At 54.2% G+C, this 19,501-nt stretch overlaps 1 protein-coding gene across 11 annotated transcripts in view; it reads right to left on the reverse strand.

Moving 5' to 3' along the window:
- Positions 1 to 19,501, reverse strand: part of ARHGEF10L (Rho guanine nucleotide exchange factor 10 like) — a 173,906-nt gene that overhangs the window by 90,010 nt on the left and 64,395 nt on the right. For all 11 annotated transcript variants that reach the window (XM_066270294.1, XM_066270296.1, XM_066270301.1 and 8 more), the window contains exons 5-6: positions 4,320 to 4,411; positions 2,562 to 2,645 (exon numbers count right to left, since the gene is read on the reverse strand). In XM_066270294.1, the coding sequence (XP_066126391.1) occupies positions 2,562 to 2,645; positions 4,320 to 4,411 (176 nt within the window). The remainder of the gene's footprint in view (positions 1 to 2,561; positions 2,646 to 4,319; positions 4,412 to 19,501) is intronic.

Consider the following 19,501-nt stretch of genomic DNA (forward strand, 5'->3'; position numbering starts at 1 on the left):
GGAGCATGAGGTTATTTTTAAGCAAAAAAATAATAGTGACTAATGTTTCCAGGGAGTGGAGCAGCTGGTGACTAGGCTGTGACCTTTACAAGGCTGGGTTGATTGTCCCATTATGGTAGTGGAGGTCCCACCGATTCTTGGGGCTGCCCCTGAGGAAGAACCACGGTGCATGGCAAATATCTCCCTCTCCTTGCTTCCAAGAGCCACCAGCACACATGCGCGCGTGCGTGTACACACACACACACACACACACACACGCACCCCCATCTATTTACATGCCACGTCTCTTGGTGGATTCTCCCAAGCTGCCCTGCGGGATCAGCAGAGTGCAAATTATCACTCCTTCTATTAGATTAGAAAACGGGGACCCAGAGAAGAAATGTGAGATGCCCAAGGTCAGGCAGTAAACGGGGAGGGAGCCACAGACTCCTAGGCTGGGCTCCATTCATTAACCGCACTGCTTTCTACCAAAGCCCCGCCCTCCTGATGACCACCCTAGGCTCATTTAGAAATACTCTATCCAGCGGACACAGTGTTACCAGATTCCTGAGCCTGTGCCAAATCCTCAGTCTTTGGGGAGCCTCACAGCAGTCCTGGTCCCCGCCTTCCACTGCCTGGGGTCCCCGCCTTTCACTGCCTCAGGCTCCACTAGTGCTCAAGATCACGGCCCCCTTCCCAAAACACTTACCAGAATTTTATTTATTTATTTATTTTACCACCTGCTCATCTTCACAACAACCCAAGGATGTGGCTCTATTGCCCCAATTTTACAGATGCATTGACTGAGTCCCAGAGAATTTAAGCATTAGTTTTCTGGTGTGACCCTCCCCACAGTCCTGTCAGGTCAGGATGACATTCTGATTTTCTATGAAGAAACCAAGGCTCACAGGCACAGATCCCTGCGCCCTAATCAATGGTAGAGCCGAGATTTACACCCAGGGCTGTGAGTGTCCATTGGCGTGTGTGTCCGGCACCTCAGCTGACAACCTCCTTTCCTAGTGCCCGCTGAACCCACGTCAGTCCACACGGATCCATGAGTGTCCCTGTGCAGCGGTCCAACTGAGGGTGGGCCAGTCTTGCCTCACTCAGTGTTTTCACAGCCCTGCAGGTGGGGGTCTTGGGGTGGGTGGTTCTCAATCTGCAAGCTCAGAGCTGGGATACAAATGCAGGTTGTCTAACACCTGCCTGAACCCCCTCAGGGTAAACTTCGGGATGGCAGGAACCTGCGATTTCCCTGTACCCTGGGGACACCATAGTGCTCAGGGCAGACTAGAGACCACATAATTACCTGCTTGATTTGATTCAGGTGGCAGAACAGCCCAAGGAGGTTAAATAACAGCCTTAGGCCACTCAGATCTCCTGGGTTGGGACTGTCCTACTAGACCCCACTGCCTCCCTACACAATGCGCCCTCCCCCCACCTCTGCTGGAATCAATGAGCTGCAAGCAGAGATGTTAGGCACCTCCTGGGCTTGCAAAGGGATGCACCTGTCCTGAGCCCATTTGTCCCTGTTGCTGGGACAGGAGTCAGGAGTGTATCTCTGGGGGCCCTCGGGTCTTGTCATGTCTGTGTGTCTCCCCCATTGGTCTGTGCATAGACCAAGGATGGTAAAGACCATCCTTGTCAGACTAGGAGCTCCTCAAAAGCAGGGGCTATGTTTCCCCAACAGGGGGAGCCCCTGAAAGCAGGCAGAATTGTGTAGCAGAAAAAGCAGAGTCAGGCAGATGTCCATAAAATTCTGGCTGTGCGATCTGGAGTTAGTGGCTTAACCTCTCTGATGCACTGTCAACTGGAGCCATAGGCCCGGCCCTGCCAACCTCCTGAGGCTGACTGAACAGTGGGGACAAATGTGCTTCATCTGTCATAAGATGATGCCTAAGTCCTCCCAGGGTAGGGAACAGAGCACTGGACTCAGAGTCAGAATGACTCGGGTTCAAATCCCAACCCTGCCTCTGCAATTTCTTTGTAGAATGAGGACACAATATGCCCCAAATTAAAATTTCAAAGCGGAGTACAGGAGACAAACATGAGTTGCTGGCCTAATTATTCAAAGATGGATTGAAAATAAATGCTCCTCCCTGCTGGGTGAGTAGTCGGGCCCAGCTCCAGCAGGACTCGCCCCCCTCCGCCCTGGTCCCCCTCTGTGGCCACAATCTCCCTGCCTTCCAGGCCCACCGAGGGCCTCCCTCAACCCAAAGTGGGGCACAGGCTTTCTGGCAGTCCTCTGCTTCACCATTCAGCCTTAACTTTCCCTGCCGGCCTGGGGAGCCCAGACGATTAGGAGGCTTGGAGAGAGCTGAAATGACTCGCCCGGGGTCCCTCCGCCAGAGTGCGCCCCGCCCCTGGCCCTAAGCCCTCCCCGCCCCAGCCTGGCCCCACCCTCAGCCGGCTGCTGACTCTTCCTGGATGGCTGCTTCTCCCCGGATGACAGCAGCAATTTTTAAACGCAGAAAGGAGGGGCAATGGGCTGGGTGAAGGAAATGGACGGAGAAGACCCTCCCCGGTCCCCGCCCCTCGCACCGCAGCTGGAGTGAAGCAAGGGAGCGCGGAAGAGGCCCTACCGGATTGATGGGCATCCAGGTTCTCACACGGGACGTCGTCGTAAATCACATCTTCTTCCAGGGCGGGGAAAGTGAACCGGTCGACTGGGAGCGAACAAGGAGAAGGAAGAGCGAATGAGGCTGTGGTGGCCCAGGCGGAGGCGGCTGCCAGACTGACATCAGGGCTGCCCTGGCTGGCAGCTCCCTCCCTGCATCACGCACCGGGCCCTGGGGAGCCCCTGCCCACTCAGCTGGCTCTCAGAGGGCCTGGTTCTGCTCCTCCTCCCCACCCCCCAGCCCTTCCAAGGCACTCTCCCAGTGACCAGGGCAGACCCCACGGGCCTCCCTGCCACCCACAGGTGGGCCCATCTGGCTGCCCGGCACCTGCAGAGGGCATGCAGCAGACCCTGCACCTGGGGCCGGCCGGGAGCACCTGCAGTCTCCCAGGCCCCCAGCACTCCCCCAGAAGGAGCCACCTCCCACCTAGAGGCATGAAGGGCAAACCAGCCCTAGGGAGTAGTGGAAAGAGTGGGAGGGGGGTGGGTATGGAGAGTGGGAGTAAGAAGAGTACTAACTGGTGAAAAATTCAGCCAAAGGCCACATCCCTTCCGGAACATTTCACTGGGAGGTCTGTAAGCAGGGCAGGCGTGCAACCTGCCCCTGTCAGCAGCCCCGCAGATACAAAATTTAAGGAGGTATCCCCCAAAAAAGATTGTGTGCCCACTCTCTGCCCTCTTTAGGGGCATAGGGCCCCTGGAGAGCAAGAGTTTCCAAAGCCAGTCCCCACCCCAGATGGGAGCCTGTCCTAGCCCCAGAGCCCCCAGGAAGACACAGAACTCTTAAGTCCCCACCATCCTAACTGTGATGTTTCCGGTTGTCCTGGGGCCGCAGAGTCCTGGTGGAGCCTCAATCCCCTCCACCTTCCCTCACAGACTGCCTCCCACATGGCTTCAGACCTGCCCACCCCTGAACAGGTTCCTAGCACCAGACCCTCATCCCCCCCCCCCACAGCCTCCTTACTGGGCTCCAGCCACCCGCTGCCTGTGTCTCATGTCTCTGCAGCTACACCCAAACCCCACAGTGACTGAACTGAAATGCAGATGTGGCTGCATCACTGGCCTCTCCTGGCTCCCAGTTGCTCCCAGTTGCCTCGAAAATCTATGGCCCCTGAGGCCCAGGAGGAGCTGGGGAGATGGCAGCCTCACTTTGCACACCCCCCCTGCCCCATCGCCCCTTCGATGAGACCATCTGTCACATGGAGGCTTACTGCTCCCAGGTGCCAGGTGTCCCCTCCACCTGAGGCTCCTGCACAAGCTGCCCCTCTGCGGGGACACTCCTTCCCTGACCCCTGGTCCCTGGCTCTCCGCGGTCAGGACGCGGTGAGTCGTCTCCCCGCCCAGGGCCGCTGCGGCACCTGCCCACTTCCTGAGCTGCCTGCCTGTGTGTCAGGCTCTGCTGGAGGGGGGGGGCTCGTCCCGGTCATGGGGTGCACCCACCACCTGCTTCAGAAGTGGTTGGGGAACTTATGAACAGCTGAAATGGGTGTCCACTCCTGGACCATGGCTCTTGGGGCAAATGAGGGTGACTGTCAAGCATGGACAGTGGCCAGCCAGTGCACCTCAGAACTGCCACCCGGCCCATAGCAGCCCACCCAGTGAGGACAACCCCTCAGCTCACATGGGCCCACGTCAGCTGTCTCTGCTCAGAGTAGGGGACTCTGAGGTTAACCTGGCACCAGCCTCCTGGGGCGAAGACCCGGGGTGGGGTGGGGGAGCTTACTTCGACGGGAGCTCTTCCGCTTCCAGCTGGAGCGCCGGACCCCAGACAAAGCTGTGTCCACGGCATCTCCGTTGCTCACCACAGCCGGTACCCTGCGGGCCGAGACACAGGACCAGTGAGCCGACAGGGAGGGGACAGAGCTTCTGATGGCAGGAGAGAAGGAGAGAGCCTTGAAGCCTCTGGAAGCCTCCAGCAGCCCCTTGCTGGAACAGCAGGGCACGCGATGGGCAGGGCCAGCCTGAGGACAGGAGCCACTGGCCCCCCCAGGCCATCATCAGGAGGCTAAGGGGGCTTTGCACAAGCCCCTTCCTCATCTTTAAAAGGCACCATAGCCACCTTGCTGCTTTAAGAGCATCAAGATCCGTGTGTCCCTATGACAAGGACCAAGCGTTCTCCAGGCACGGGTACCATCTTCCCTCCGGCACAGGCTCAGTGGGAGCCTCCATCTCCCCGTTGTTCTCCCACATGGAGCTGGAGACAAGGCCAGGGGGACTCGACTCCTGGGAGAATCGAAACTTGCAAAGGTTCACAAATCCACGCAAGGGAGACAGAGCTTAACCCCCATATACCTGAAGACGGGCTAGACTCAGACACCCGCCTCCCAGGAGCAGACAAACAAAGAGAAACAGCAGGGAAACAGCAGACCCCACCTGAACCAAGTGACCATGTGACCATCTCCAATGATGTCACTCAAACTTCCTGTGCCCCTGACATGATGTGATATGAGGAGGGCACCTACCTCTGCAGCTTTCTTACCCAAGCCCTTAACCCCAGTCTAATCATGAGAAAAATGCCCAACAAACCCAGATTAGGGGACATTTTACAAAATACCTGCCCATTACTCCTCAGTGCTGTCAGGATCATAAAAACCAAGAGAAGATTAATACTATCACAGAGCCAGCTAAATGACAATTAAATGCAACCTGGGGTCCCAGATGGGATGCTGGGACAAGAAAAGGATGTAAGTAGAAAAATGGGCTGAATTCGAACAAGGTCTGGAGTTTAGTGAATGCTTTGTTAGTTCTGACACATGTTCCCTGGGCACATAAGACACTGACGGCAAAAAAACAGGGTGAGGGGGTATGCGGAACTCTGTGTGCTACTATGACAACTTTTCTGTAAGTCTGGAACTGTTCCCAGTGAAAGTTTTCTGTTTGTTTTGTTTTTTAAAACAGGCTTATAAAACAAAGGCCACATCTGCCAATCCAGAGGATAGAGGCCTCCAGCTGTCCAAGACGGCAGCCACTGTTGCCAAGAATTGACTTTAACTTCCCAGTATCTGAGCCCTTAGCCCTTCGTGGAGGACAGGAGGGGGAGATGAAGACCAGGACAGACAGGGAGAAGGGAGGGAGGAGGTCAGTCTCCCGTGAGGGGCGCGTTGCCTTCACCCTCCCAGCTCGGCAGGCAGCAGGCTGAGGAACCTGTCCAAGACTGCACTGCCCAGGAGGGGCAGAGCCAGACCGTGGAGGCCACTTGCCTGGCCCCAAAGCTGGGCTTTTATACCTGCATCTCAGGTAACAGGGCCCGGATAGCTGTGAAAAAGAAACAGTCTGCCTGACCAGGCGGTGGCGCAGTGGAGAGAGCGTCGGACTGGGATGCGGAGGGCCCAGGTTCGAGACCCTGAGGTCACCAGCTTGAGCGCGGGCTCATCTGGTTTGAGCAAAAAGCTCACCAGCTTGGACTCAAGGTCGCTGGCTTGAGCAAGGGGTTACTCGGTCTGCTGTAGCCCCATGGTCACAGCACGTATGAGAAAGCAGTCAATGAACAACTAAGGTGTTGCAACAAAAAAACTGATGATTGATGCTTCTCATCTCTCTCTGTTCCTGTCTGTCTGTCCCTATCTATCCCTCTCTCTGACTCTCTCTCTCTGTCTCTGTTTAAAAAAAAAAAAAAAGAAAAGAAACATTCTATCTCTGTGCTATCTTATGTCTCAGGTGGCTACTGAGCACTTGGAATGTGGCTAGTGGAACTAATGTGACGAGGGAACTTAATTTTATTTTCAATAGCGACATGGTGGCTAGTGGCCACTCTGTGGCACCACAGGTCTAAGCCACCTATCGGAAAAGCTAGTCTCAGCTCAAATTTCACTGCCAGAAAGTCAGCAGTGTCACCCACCCTGGGATGAGGGACACAGTCCTGGGGGAAGGCTTTCCCCCGACAGGAAGTAAATGCCAAGAGGGGAGACAGAGCTGGTTCGCACCAGTGGGGGGGGGGGGTGCTGGGATGAAGGGAGCGGCCAGAGCCCACGTCTCTACCAGCTGCTTCTGTGAGCCATGACCTGCTCCAATAAGAGGCATCTTGCAGGTGCCAGATCCATCCGCTCTGAAACGCTCCGACAGAACCAGAGCGTTCCAGCCGGAGTCGACGCGAGGGCTTGGCCGAGTCTGGGTGGAAGTTTGCTCTGACCCACTCACCGTGACAATTGGTGGCCATTAGGACACACCTATGAGGAGCAGCTTGCTCTGCTTTGCCTAGATTTACACCTTACATTTCAGAAGAGGGCATGTGAGGTAGGCACCTTTCAACCAGATCTCTGGGAAGTAGGGGACTTGCATTTAAATACTCACTTGACATCACAGATGCGTGGTGACATGAGGTCACCGAACCTCACTAAACTATTTGGCCATCGTCTTTTGGTTTTATTTTGTTTTTCACAAGAAAGGAAAGAAATAGTGCTCAGCATAGAGTCAGAAATACAAGTCCAGTCTTTGTCCGAAAGAAATCGTAATGGTTCTAGGTATTTTTGTGGTAGACATTTGCCCACGAACATTTTCAACCACATAACTAATTGGTCGTAAGGTCATGCTGCCATTAAAAAAAAAAAAAAAAAAAAAAAAAAAAGATAAAAATAAGTTTGTTTGTTTTGTTGCTGTTTTTGTGTTGTCTGTTTGGTTACATCTCTCCATGGATAAGTCCACCGCCTTTGGCCAAGTTAAAATGTATTTAAGCTGTTTGTCTGGCTTCATGTCTGCCTTGACAAACTAGGGGAGAACATAGTTAAAAAGGTCTGGTCTTAAAATAGTTTAGCATTTCTCCCAGATGAGGGCGATTGGCCCAGGAGTTGGTTGCTTATTTTGAAACACACCACATCGAGAGGAGGGAGAAAGGAACGTCGAGGGTCACCCTCTTTGAGGGCACAGGACGAAGCCGCGTTTCCCCCAGGACGAAGCGCTTAGGCACAGTCCGCCAAGTAAAATCAGTTACTTGCACAGGATCGCTATAAATCTACACATGCTTTAAATATAGTCAAATATTTCGTAGGGGCCAGTCGCCCTTTTAATTCTGTTGTTCATTTTTTAATGTCCCTCTTTTATTTGCCATGATTTTATCTTTTAGCTCTTTTATGGCAAAAAAAAAAAAAAAAGTTAGCTCTTTTATGGCAAAATTACCTTATAGTCCATTGGTTTTGTGGCAAAAACGTCACTGGCAAAGATACTACGACAAAAATACTGGACACACATCGTGACACCCAGCTCCTATGCTGCAGGGCAGCTCAGCCAGAGAGCCCCTGAGCAGACCCTGGGTAAACTCCAAAGGAGGCATCAGGGAACGGGGGGGATGAGGTCAGGCGGCTCTAGAAGGGATGTGGAAATATTTATGACGTACTAAAAGCCAGATGGGGCTACAGATATGAGCACATTACCAAAACACAAACTTAATTTTTCACTTTAATTAATTTAATTTGAAATAGCCACATGTGGCTTTTGGCCACCATACAAGGCAAGGCAGATCTAAGCCACCTAGCACTTATTGGAGAAGCTAGTCCGGGCTCATTTCCACTGAGCAGCCAGCCCAGGTGCTGGTCCTGGCTTCCTGGGCTGGGAGGGGGAGGGTCACCCGGCATTGAGAAGTCACCTTCATGTCCACCCCCACTGCCTCCATGGCTGAGGCAAGCAGAGACTGGCAGCCCCATGGGCGGACAGGTCTTCCTGGGCTTGCCAGGTACCCTGACCCATCCCTGCCCTATACTTTGCCGATATTGACTCTGTGCCTAGAGTATGTTAAATGCTTGAGGACAAGTGCATGTCTTTTTTTTTTTTTTTTTTTTAGAGAGAGAGAGGGAGAGAGGGATAGACAGGGACAGACAGACAGGAACAGAGAGAGATGAGAAGCATCAATCGTTACTTTTTCATTGCGCGTTGCAACACCTTAGTTCTTCATTGATTGCTTTCTCATATGTGCCTTGACCGTGGTCCTTCAGCAGATCGAGTAACCCCTTGCTGGAGCCAGCGACCTTGCTGGGTTCAAGCTGGTGGGCTTTTTGCTCAAACCAGATGAGCCCGCGCTCAAGCTAGCGACCTCGGGGTCTCGAACCTGGGTCCTCTGCTTCCCAGTCCAACACTCTATCCACTGTGCCACCGCCTGGTCAGGCAACAAGTGCATGTCTTATGACGACCATTTCACAGATGAGGAAACTGAGGGTCAGAAGAGGCAAGTAACTAGCCCCAAGTCACCTGGCCAGTAAGCAACGGAGCTAAAGTTTGCCTGCAAAGCCTTGCTCTGATACAAGCTTGCTGCCCCCAGACTTGGGTTCCCCAGGCAGATGCGGAGGAAAGGGCCTCCCAAGTGAGGGAAGAAGAGGGCGAGGCAAGAAATGAGGCTAAGCTGCCTCCTCCCTCCTTGCCCCTTTCTGCCAGGGCCGCTGACCTACCCTGCACCCACCCAGGGGACAGCCTCTCCCCGCTGCTGCCTGGCTGGGAAGTCTAATTCTCCCTGCGAGCAAACACACCTTCTGGGGACTCCTCAGGTAATAAAAGAGTCATAAAAAGCAATAAGAGGCCAATTAACTCACACTTATCTGAGCTTCCTGTACTTCTAACACCTCTCAGCTTGCACGGGAGAGAAAGGCCAGCGACTAAGGTGACAGCAATCTTACAAGGTGAGGCCACTGCCACCGGATACAAAGGAAAGGAGCCAGTCCGGGGAGAGGAACTGAGCATGAGAAGCTCGACAAAGAAGAAGAGGCAGGAAGGAGACAGACAAAAGGAGCTCTCCCAGGCGCTCAGCGACAGTGTTCGGGGATCGGACTTCGGTCAAATACACCAGGAGGCCCCACGGAGCCCCGAGCACTTTCTGTGACCACCGCCTCTCCCTCCGGGAACAAGTCAGGGGCAAGAGGGGAGTGAGTGCCCTGGGACAGCAAGGACCACTCTGTCCTGGTCGCCCCGTTCCATCAGCCCTGGCCCACAGTGGATGCTCAGTGATGACCGATGTCCTCCCTGGCCTATTGTAATGACCCCACTGTAGAGAATGGCGGGGCCCCTGCACTGGCTGCTGCAGGTACAGCCTCCAGGTTCTCAGCGAATCTCAATGACAACAGATTCCACAGGATCCCTCCCCAGATCCTACAGAGTACGAGTGGTCAAGGAGAAGACCCCCAAACCCAGAGCACTCTAAGGATTCCTAGCGAGGCCTCCCCGCCACACACAGGGCGTTCCCAGGGGGCCTTTTCCAGGACAACGTATGACTAATAAGGGGGAAAGAATTCCACCTCTGGTGAATAGAAAGGACCAGAATAACCCTTGCCTTAATAAGGCCTTGAGCAAAATCCAATCTGCAGCCCACACGGGCTGTGACAGCAGGGCTTGCCCAGGACAGCGCTACTCAGAGCATCACCGCCCCCCAAAGAAAATTCCCCACCATTTTTACCATCCCTAAATCCAAGAGACACAAAAGAAAAACAAACACGTTAAGCCCAAATTGTGCCTGCTGCCAGATTTCTTTTCAGATCTGGCCACTTTCTCGTTCCTAGAACATGTTAAAGCCAGACGGACCTTAAAGATCACTCGCTGGGATGATTCCAAACAGCTGCCCATCGCGGATATCCAGAGCCCCTGCCCCAGCGATTCTGACCCGCTGGTCCAGAGGGGCCCTGGCATTGGTGTCTTTAAAGCTCCCGCTGGGTCATGTGCAGAGAACCAGGGCTCATGGGCTCGGAGTGTGAGAACACAGCCCCAGACAGAACCACAGCTCTGCCACTTGGCTCTGCGCACAGGGACAGTCACTGAAGGTCCATGTCCAGAAGCCGCTGTAGAACAGAATGAATAGTCAATTCCACTCCCTACTGTGAGGATGAAATGAGATAGTGCAGGCAAAGCCCTTAGCACCTCTCTGTGCCTCAGTTTCCACATCTGTGAAATGGGGCAACAATACCTCTCTCTCAGGGTTCTGCTAAGGAGTAAATAAAGAAGGTGTATAAAATACTTAGCACAGGTTCTAGGACATGACGAATCCTCCTGGTGTGCTACGTCTGTCCTCATCCTGCCGCCCACCCTCCTCTAGTTACTGGGTCCCTGTATGCCTTCAACCTCCTCACGCTGCAGCCTGGCCATCCCTCAGGGTTCCAGGACCCGGTCTGCTTGTCCTGTGCCACCCCACACACAGTCACACACCCGCTTACTGAATAAGTAGGAGCAGTGAGGAGCACCAGGAACAAACCTGGAAGAGACCCCCTCACACAGTCTCCGTAACACAGTCCCCGAGAGAGAGAGAGAGCAAGTACCAAGGTCTCCGGGGGAACCGTCTCAACACAGAAGCCTGGCCACAACGCAGCACGGCCGACCCAGCCCCCAACCCTGGCCTTCTGCTCTGACATGCGCACATCTTCCTCCCCAACATTTCGAGGGCCCTGCGCTTGGCGGTCATGGCACCCCCAGCCATCACTGACCAAGAACCACGTGGGGTTTTGAAGAAGAACAGAGGCTCCCATGGGAAAATGCTCACACTATGTAATTAGGTCAAAGTGAGCCATGAAACAGTATGTGTAATAAAAACCACAGTTCTATAAATAAATGTGTGTATACTTACATATGTGCACAGCAAAGCAGCTGGGCAGAAACACACAGTGGTAGAGTCAGTGTGCTCTTAGTCTATCATTTTCTGTACTTCCCAACTTTTCTACAATAAGCATGTATAACTATTACTAGGAAAGAAAAAGAGAGAGACAGAAAGAAAACATATCTAATGTAATGGTAAGCAATGCATTGGCCAGCATGGGTCCCGTGTGCCCTGGAGTCTACCCCAGAGAGACCTGCACCCTTTGGAGACGATGGATAAAGAGCATCTATCCTGACCTCTCACTTAATCCTCCCGTCAGGTGGGTCTACTGTTCCACTTTCCAAAGAGCAAATGCCACAGAGCTGCTACCAAGGGCGGGTGGGGTCTAAACCAGGTCTGTGTGGGAGGTGGCAGGGCAGAGGGTTAAATACTGGTTTGGAAGCTGACTGGGTTCTGCCTCATCTCAGCTCTGTGACCTTAAACTGGTGACAGGTCCTCTCAGCACCTGTTCTCGAATATGTAAAATGGGGATTAAGATAGGGCACGCCTATGAGAGCCTGTGAGAGGATTAATGAGATAAGGCAGATAAAGCCCTTAGAACTGGGTACAGCTAAGTGCTGATTACATGCAGGCCATTATTATCTGGCTCTAGAGCAAATACACACACCCGGGCGCATGAAAACAACCCTGCACAGAATGTCAGCCGTCCCCCCACCCCGCAAGGGCAAGGACTGTTTGCCTGGGTCGCTGCAGTGCCTGCGACATCACAGGTGCTCAGTAAAGATGTGCACAACAAGAGGATAGGGGATGGAAGTCGGGCTGGGAGGACACCAGCCAGCCAGCAGAATACTGGCCCAGGGCAGCCCCAGCCCCGCCCTGGGGGGCAGGGCGACCTGCAGAGGCAGAGCCGACAGACACCCTGACCTAGGGCTTTGAGCCCAAATGGTAGCACCTGCCAACCCAGCCCCCTGAACCAGCGACTGCACCCCTCGGGGTCTGCACAGTGGGCCCCATAAAAAGCCCCTCTTTCCACCAGCTTAGTGACTTAATCCCTGTTACCATCAGTTTAGTGACTTAAATAACAGAGATGTGTTATCTTACAGTTGTGAAGGTGAAGGGATGTCCAAGATGGGTTTCACTGCACTAAAAGTCAGATATTGGCAGGTCTGGGCTCCTTCTGGGGGCTCGAGGGGAGAATCTATTCCCTTGTCTTTTGCCAGCCCCTGGAGGCAGCCTGCAATCCTTGGCTTGTGGCCCCCTCCTCCATCTTCAAAGCCAACAGCAAGGCATCTTTCCGTCTCTCTGTGACTCTACCCTCTTATAGGCCTCCCTATTATAAGGACCCTTGCAATTCCATTGGGTGGACCGGAATAACCCAGAAAAACCTCCCCATCTCAAGACCCTTAACGTTATCACATCTGGAAAGTCCCTTTGCCATATAAGGTAATATTTCACAGGCTCCGGATATTAGAACACAGACATCTTTGGGGAAGGGGAGCAGTACTCTGCCCATCATAGCTGTGAGAATCAAAACGACATGTGTGTGGGAAGGTTACATAAACTGCAAAGTACGTGCATGTGCAAACTAACACTATTGCAGCCTCCTTGTGCCGGGTGCTGGGGATAAAAGCTGAAGAAGGCAGGGTCCTATTGCTACAGGGATCTAGGGATGGAGCTCACAAGATTCCTGAAAGGGTCCTCAATGTCACCAATGATCAGGAGAGAGAGAGTGCAGCTCTTATACTGGGTTCTCAAAGGGTCAGTGATTGAAAGGCCATAGCTCTGAGGTGGAAATCCATTTAACCAGAGTGGGAAATAGGAAAGAACAAGAATACAGCTTTTCCAATTCTGGGACTGGCAAGGGACCAGAGAGGGTCTTCAATGGCACAGGGGGCCCCATAACTCTCCCATGAGGGACTCCACCGGGGGAGCTGGTCCCTGCCAGGCCTCAGGTCCCACGTAGACCTTGAAGGACAGGACACAAAGGCTGCAAATACTTGGGATTTTAGAAAACAGCAAGTTTAAGGCCAAGCCCTGGGCTCCAAACAACTCCAGGTTGGGTCCGCAGGAATCTGGAAAATCTTGGGTGATGGCTCCACGCCTGACCTCCCCAGCGAGACTGTCCTCTAGGCGCAACGGGCTACCCAGCCTTGTCCAGCGGCTCTCCACCCACCCCGCCCACAGGCCTCAGAAGCCCCAAGACCACGGCCGGGCTGTAGGCAGGCCGTCCAGCCTCTTCTCCCATTCTGTCCAAAGGCTGCTTCCCCGAGCCCAGCCTCCTCCTGGCCTGACCCTATCAGCACCTGATACGTCCAGGGAGGATGGACTCTGTGGCCCTTCCAGGAATCCAGCTGCCCAGCTGCTGCCCTCAGGGTCCAGATCCAGGTGAGAGATGCTGGCCAGTGGGCGGCACAGTCCATCTTGTCTGGATAAGCCCAGGAAGGGGCAGGACTGGAACTTCCAGGGAGTCACTGCGAGTCCCTGCAGCCGGGCCAGGAGCCAAAGGCCTGACCCAACAGGAAACGCTGAGACTGCAGGGGCCCCTCTGGGATGGCAGCGAACTGGGCAGGAAAAGCAAATCACTCCCCAGGGGGCCGGAGTCCACGGCCAGTGCACTGAGTGAGGGGTGGGAGGTGGGGCCTGCGTCTGGGAAAACACAGGAAGCCAGTGGCTGCTGGGGCCCAGGGCAGCTCTTTTAGCCATGGCTTCCCCGGCGAGAGCTCGGGCTGGTCGTGCACAGGCTGCAGAGTCCACCAGGAAAGGCCAACCCTGCCCACTCCAGGGGATGGCTGTGGGGTCAGACAGGCCGAGCTCCGGCCCTGCCATTCACTCGCCCTATGAGATCTTGGGCAAACTACGTCAACTCTCTAAGCCTCAGCTCCGAATCTGCAAAATGGAAGTTCAGCAGTCCCTGTCTCCAGGGCTGCAGTGCCCAGGAGATGAGACGATGTGCAGGAAGCGCAGACAGCCGACACCACCATCAGCATCAGTGGGATCAGGGCGCTCTGACCACTCAGGCCACTCAACCACTCCGAGCCCTCCTTCCTGCTGGCCTCTGTCCTGGCCCCTGCCAGTGGCCAGAGTCAGAGAGCCCAGGTGCAGAGATTCCATCTCCACGCTGTTTGTGTTCTATGCAGTTTCACAGAGGCACCAAAAGTCTCCTTTCAGACCCCACGCACTCATCCTTCTACCCATCGGCACACCCATCGTTCATTCAACGGGGATGTCGTCAGCACGCGCCCTGCGCCCGGCACCATGTGGAGCCGTGAGGATGAGAATACAACAGCAAGTGGTCCCCACGGGGCTGGCCTGCAGGAGGGGGACACTTCCTCACCCCCACTGCCATCACAAGACCTCAGTGCAGGCCAGAGGGGCAGGGGCTGCTTTTACTCTGCTCCCATGTCAAGAGAGGGCCCCCTCAGAATCACATGCAGGCAGTGCTGAGGCCGCCCTGCTTGGCTCCCCAGTCGGGGTCCTCGAAACACCCCAACTGCTCAGAAACCACTTTCCCAAAAGCTATGGAGCACTCCTCACAGGCACAGTTCTTCCTCCAATAAACACACACACAATCGGATCATTCATACGGAGCCAGCGCACCCCCCACCGTGAGCCACAGTCTGAGGCTCTGGGCAGGGACTTGAGGCTCCAATGCAGCCCCAGAGGGTGGCACAGTGGTCAGACCCCAGGCCTCCAGGCGGAGAGGCCCCAGTTCCAGTCTCCGCTCTGAATGAACACACACTATCTATGTGTAACCCTGGCCGCCTAACTTCCCTGAGCCTCAGTTTCTCCACCTGTGCCATGGGGAATGACAGTGTCCACTTCCTAGAGACAATAGGTTAGCTCAATGCCTGGTACATAGTAAACAGGATCATTATTACAACTATTATCATTTGCTGCTATTTTATTATTACTATCATCATCATCATCACCATTATCATCATCATCATCTGACATCATCTTCATCATCATCATCATCTGACAACATATGTGTCCTGTCAAGGAAAGACAGAGTGCTACCAGTTAGCTGAGCACTTTGAAGGCTGCTTTTACCCAGCAGCAGGGCTGACGGGATCCCAGTCGTCCTCACCCTGTGGGACTGTTGAACAGGGCAGCCCAACTCTAACACTTACCCCACAGGCCTCAGCATAACACACACCAGCAATGCCAGCAGCTGAGCAGCTGAGCTGTTTACCCCATAGCAGCCTAGCTTCCTCCTCTGAGCAACCCAGCCAAGCAGGCAAAGGGACCAGGAAGTCCATGGGCCTCAGTGAGAGACAGACCCAACACCTCTGACCTGGACTGCTAGTCAGCCTCAATGGTCCTTATAACCGCCGGGGCAGCTACTCAGTGAGCGCTGGATCCAACCCAGGTCTATCTGACTCCCAGGGGACAGAGCCCATCAGCTCCCTCTAAAACCAGATCTAAACCAGGACCCAGAATAACAATAGTAAATACGTCTGGAGCAGCCAGTACATTACAGCCAGACAAAGCACTGGATACATGTTAACTGACGTACACCTCACAGAGCCCCGCAAGCAACTAGATTTATCATCCTCATTTTACTAATTAAGAAAGTAAGGCTCGGGCCCTGGCCAGTTGGCTCAGCGGTAGAGCGTCGGCCTGGCGTGCGGGGGACCCAGGTTCGGTTCCCGGCCAGGGCACATAGGAGAAGCGCCCATTTGCTTCTCCACCCCCACCCCCTCCTTCCTCTCTGTCTCTCTCTTCCCCTCCCGCAGCCAAGGCTCCATTGGAGCAAAAATGATGGCCCGGGCACTGGGGATGGCTCCTTGGCCTCTGCCCCAGGCGCTAGAGTGGCTCTGGTCGCAAAAGAGCGACGCCCCAGAGGGGCAGAGCATCGCCCCCTGGTGGGCAGAGCGTAGCCCCTGGTGGGCGTGCCGGGTGGATCCCGGTCGGGCACATGCGGGAGTCTGTCTGACTGTCTCTCCCCGTTTCCAGCTTCAGAAAAATACAAAAAAAAAAAAAAAGAAAGAAAGTAAGGCTCGGCGCCTAACCAGTGGTGGTGCAGTGGATAGAGCATTGACCTGGGATGCTGAGGTCCCACGTTCAAAACCCCCACCGACTTGAGCACAGGCTCAGCGGCTTGAGCATGAGGTTGCTGGCTTGAGTGTGGGATTACTGACAAGATCCCATGGTCACTGGCTTGAGGCCAAAGTCTCTGGCTTGGAGCCCAAGGTCGTGGCTTGAGCACGGGGTCACTGGCTTCGCTGTAGCACCCCGGTCAAGGCACATATGAGAAGAAATCAATGAACAACTCAAGTGCCACAACTACGAGTTGATGCTTCTCATCTTTCTCCCTGTCTGTCTGTCTCTCTCACACAAATGGAAGGAAGGAAGGAAGGAAGGAAGGAAGGAAGGAAGGAAGGAAGGAAGGAAGGAAGGAAGGAAGGAAGGAAGGAAGGGAGGGGAGAGGGAGGGAGGGAGAGAGAGAGAGAGAGAGAGAGAGAGAGAAAGAAAGAAAGAAAGGCAATGAATAGAGCATCATCCCAGAGCACCAAGGTCCCTGGGGTCACCGGCTCGATCCCTGGTCAAGGCACATAGGATGAGAACCAATCAATGGGTACACAACAAAGCAGAACAAAGAGTTGACGCTTCTTTCTCTCTCTGTCTCTCTCTCTCTCTCTCTCTCTCTCATTCTCTCTCTCTGCCCCAACCCCTCAAAATTCAATAGAAAAATTAAAAAATAAGAAATATAAAAAAGAAAATGAGGCTCAGGACAGGAAGTCACTTGCTCAGTAACGCACAGGTAGTGAGCATCAGAGCAAGACTTGAAGCCAGCTCTGTGGCTCAAAGGCTGAGCTCCCAGGCTCTCGAAGACCCAGCCCCCAGCCCTCACTTTACCCACCAGGCTCCTGCCACCAGCGGGGAAGTGGGGCTTAGGACTGACCCTGCCCCCTGTCCTCCAAGAACCCTGATCAGAATGAGGCCCCTTGAGGCTGCAGGTCTTCCAGGACCTGGGCGGTTACCCTAACTGTCCCATCAGGGGCTTCTCTGGAGGCCAGGTGGGCAGCCAGGCAAAGCCCAAGACCATATCCAAACTCGGGCAGGGACCCTGGAGGAAATGCAGTAACAAGAGCTGAAATGTCCTCCACTTCAGGATTTGTTTTTCCAAAGCAGTGTTTGCTCAGTGACTACCTTTAGGGAAGTTTAGAAAGAAAATTAAGATTTTTTTTTTTCCTTTCTCTTGGATAACAAGGAGGGAGGAGGAACTTGATCTGCATGGATTCACCCCCCAGAGGACTCCAGAGTGGAAAATCACTGCCCAGGGAAGGAGTTGGACCCCAAGGAAACAGAGACCTGGAAGGAAAGGAGAGAAAGCAGGGAGGTGGGTAGAGACAAAGGCAGATTTAATGGTGTGCCCTGAGCCCCAACTTCTGAAGGGCCCCCCAAAACCCCAACTTTATACTTTTTTTCTAATGATAACAAGTTTGGTTTCATATGTGCAATTTTAACATTAATAGTACATAATATCTTTTATTTATTTAAAAATATGGCTATCATGTATTTTTATTTTCCCTGTCTCTCTTCTTTTTAAGGGGCCCAATATTTTCTTCTGCGCCCGGGGCCTCAACCGATCTTAATCCACCTTCTGGGTGGAGGGCACTGGACAGAGTCAGGAGGCCGCCTGCATCTCAGGGTGTGACCTGGGCAAGTCCCGCCCCTCAGTCTCCCCATCTGTAAAATTAAGGAGCTGGAATGGAGGCTGCTTAGGACTCCTGTTGTGACCAATGCTCTGCTGGGCTTGTGTCCCACAAATGTCAGTCCCATAAAGGGGACCCAAGTGTGATCTTTATTGCTGCCTGCTGTTGACGAGACTCCAGCCTGGCAATCCAGACCAGCCTAGGAGTCCAAGGTCCTGCGCACCCCGTCTCTGCCCCTCCAGCCTCACCACACTGGAAACATCCCCACGGGACAGGGTGAGGGAGCAGCAGCGAACACGATGCGTGTATTTCATGCTTTCCACAATCGGCCTCACTCTTCCTCAGGATGCTTCGAGGCAGATACTATTATTTTCACCTTATCCATGGGGAAACTGGGGCTCAGAGAGGCTCACAGGCAGCGCAAAGCCACCCAGCCATCGAGCGGCTGAGTGGGGATTTGAACCTCCAGGGCTCTGACCCTGGTGCCTCCTGGAGATGCTGTTTAAGGGGGCTGGGGCTGCTCCAGGGCAGGTTGTAGGACGAGGGCCAGTGCTGAGGGGGTGGGGGTGGGGGGTAGGCAGAGGACAAAAGGCAACCGGGGCCTGTCTTTCAGAAACGCCTGACCCACCCTGAGCTGTCCTGACCAGTGGGCTGAGGAAACAACGTACTAGGCAGCAGCTCTGGGGACCACTGGGTCACGGCCTCAGTGTGGCACCCACAACAGCCAGACACACGATCTGCTGCAGAGTCCTCATGTCTCTGGGACACGCAGAGAGAAGGCGGGCGGGGATGGGCCAGGCTGCTATACTCCTGACCCTGAGGTTGGGAATGGGGATCTCTGGGTGGGGGGCCTGAAAGAACCAAGACTGCCGGGGGGGGGGTGTACTTGCTGGTTGCCCACACCCCCACTTCTGTGAATTTACAATCACTTACTCAGCCAAGTCGCAGTTCCCTGGGCACCGTCCTCTGTCTCACTGTGAAGTGCCTGCCTCCCCCACCAGACTGTGAGTTTCCGGGCAGCAACATTCCCAGCCCACCTGGGACATCACAGCCATCTCGGAACTCCCTCGGTCCAGGTACTGAACTGCAGATTCATTTTGGATCCCTAATCAGGAAGGACAAGCTGTCTCCCACTTGGGGCCTTAATTAAACAGGGTCCGCCCACTCCAGGCTACAAGTGAGCACATATAAGGACTTATGCAGACAGACATCCGAATCCAGGACTGCCTTCTGCTCCAGGGGCTGGGGCACAGGATTCATGGGGGGGGGGGCAACTGCATCTCTGAGACCTCCCACTGGGCAACACCTGCCTGAGAATCAGTCCTCCCCCCCACTCACACCTGGAAGACAAAGGGAGTCTCAAGCACCCCTCCCCCCACCAGGGTGGCTGCCCTGGCCATAAACCCTGGCCAAGACCCACCCACCACTGACACATCCCTTAGGAGGGCTCCCTAAGCACCCATGTCCCCCAAAGCTAAGCAGTGAGCAGCAGTGAGCAAAACTCCAAGAGGCCTCAGCTTTCACAGTCCCCAAGTGCTAACTGCACCAAGTCACCAGAGCTGACTTTCTGAAGACCCTAGAAGGGCAATAAAAGGAACCACACTGACCCATTTTACAGATGCGAAAACCAAAATCCAGAGGACTGTCACTTATACAAGGACACACAGCCAGTGCTGGGGCCGGAGTCAGATGCAGGGAGTCACTCCAAAATCCGGGCTTTTAACCCGGGGGCTGCCCTGCCCCAGA

This window comes from Saccopteryx bilineata, chromosome 3, assembly GCF_036850765.1.
Source record: "Saccopteryx bilineata isolate mSacBil1 chromosome 3, mSacBil1_pri_phased_curated, whole genome shotgun sequence".
Classification (NCBI taxonomy): Eukaryota; Metazoa; Chordata; class Mammalia; order Chiroptera; family Emballonuridae; genus Saccopteryx; species Saccopteryx bilineata.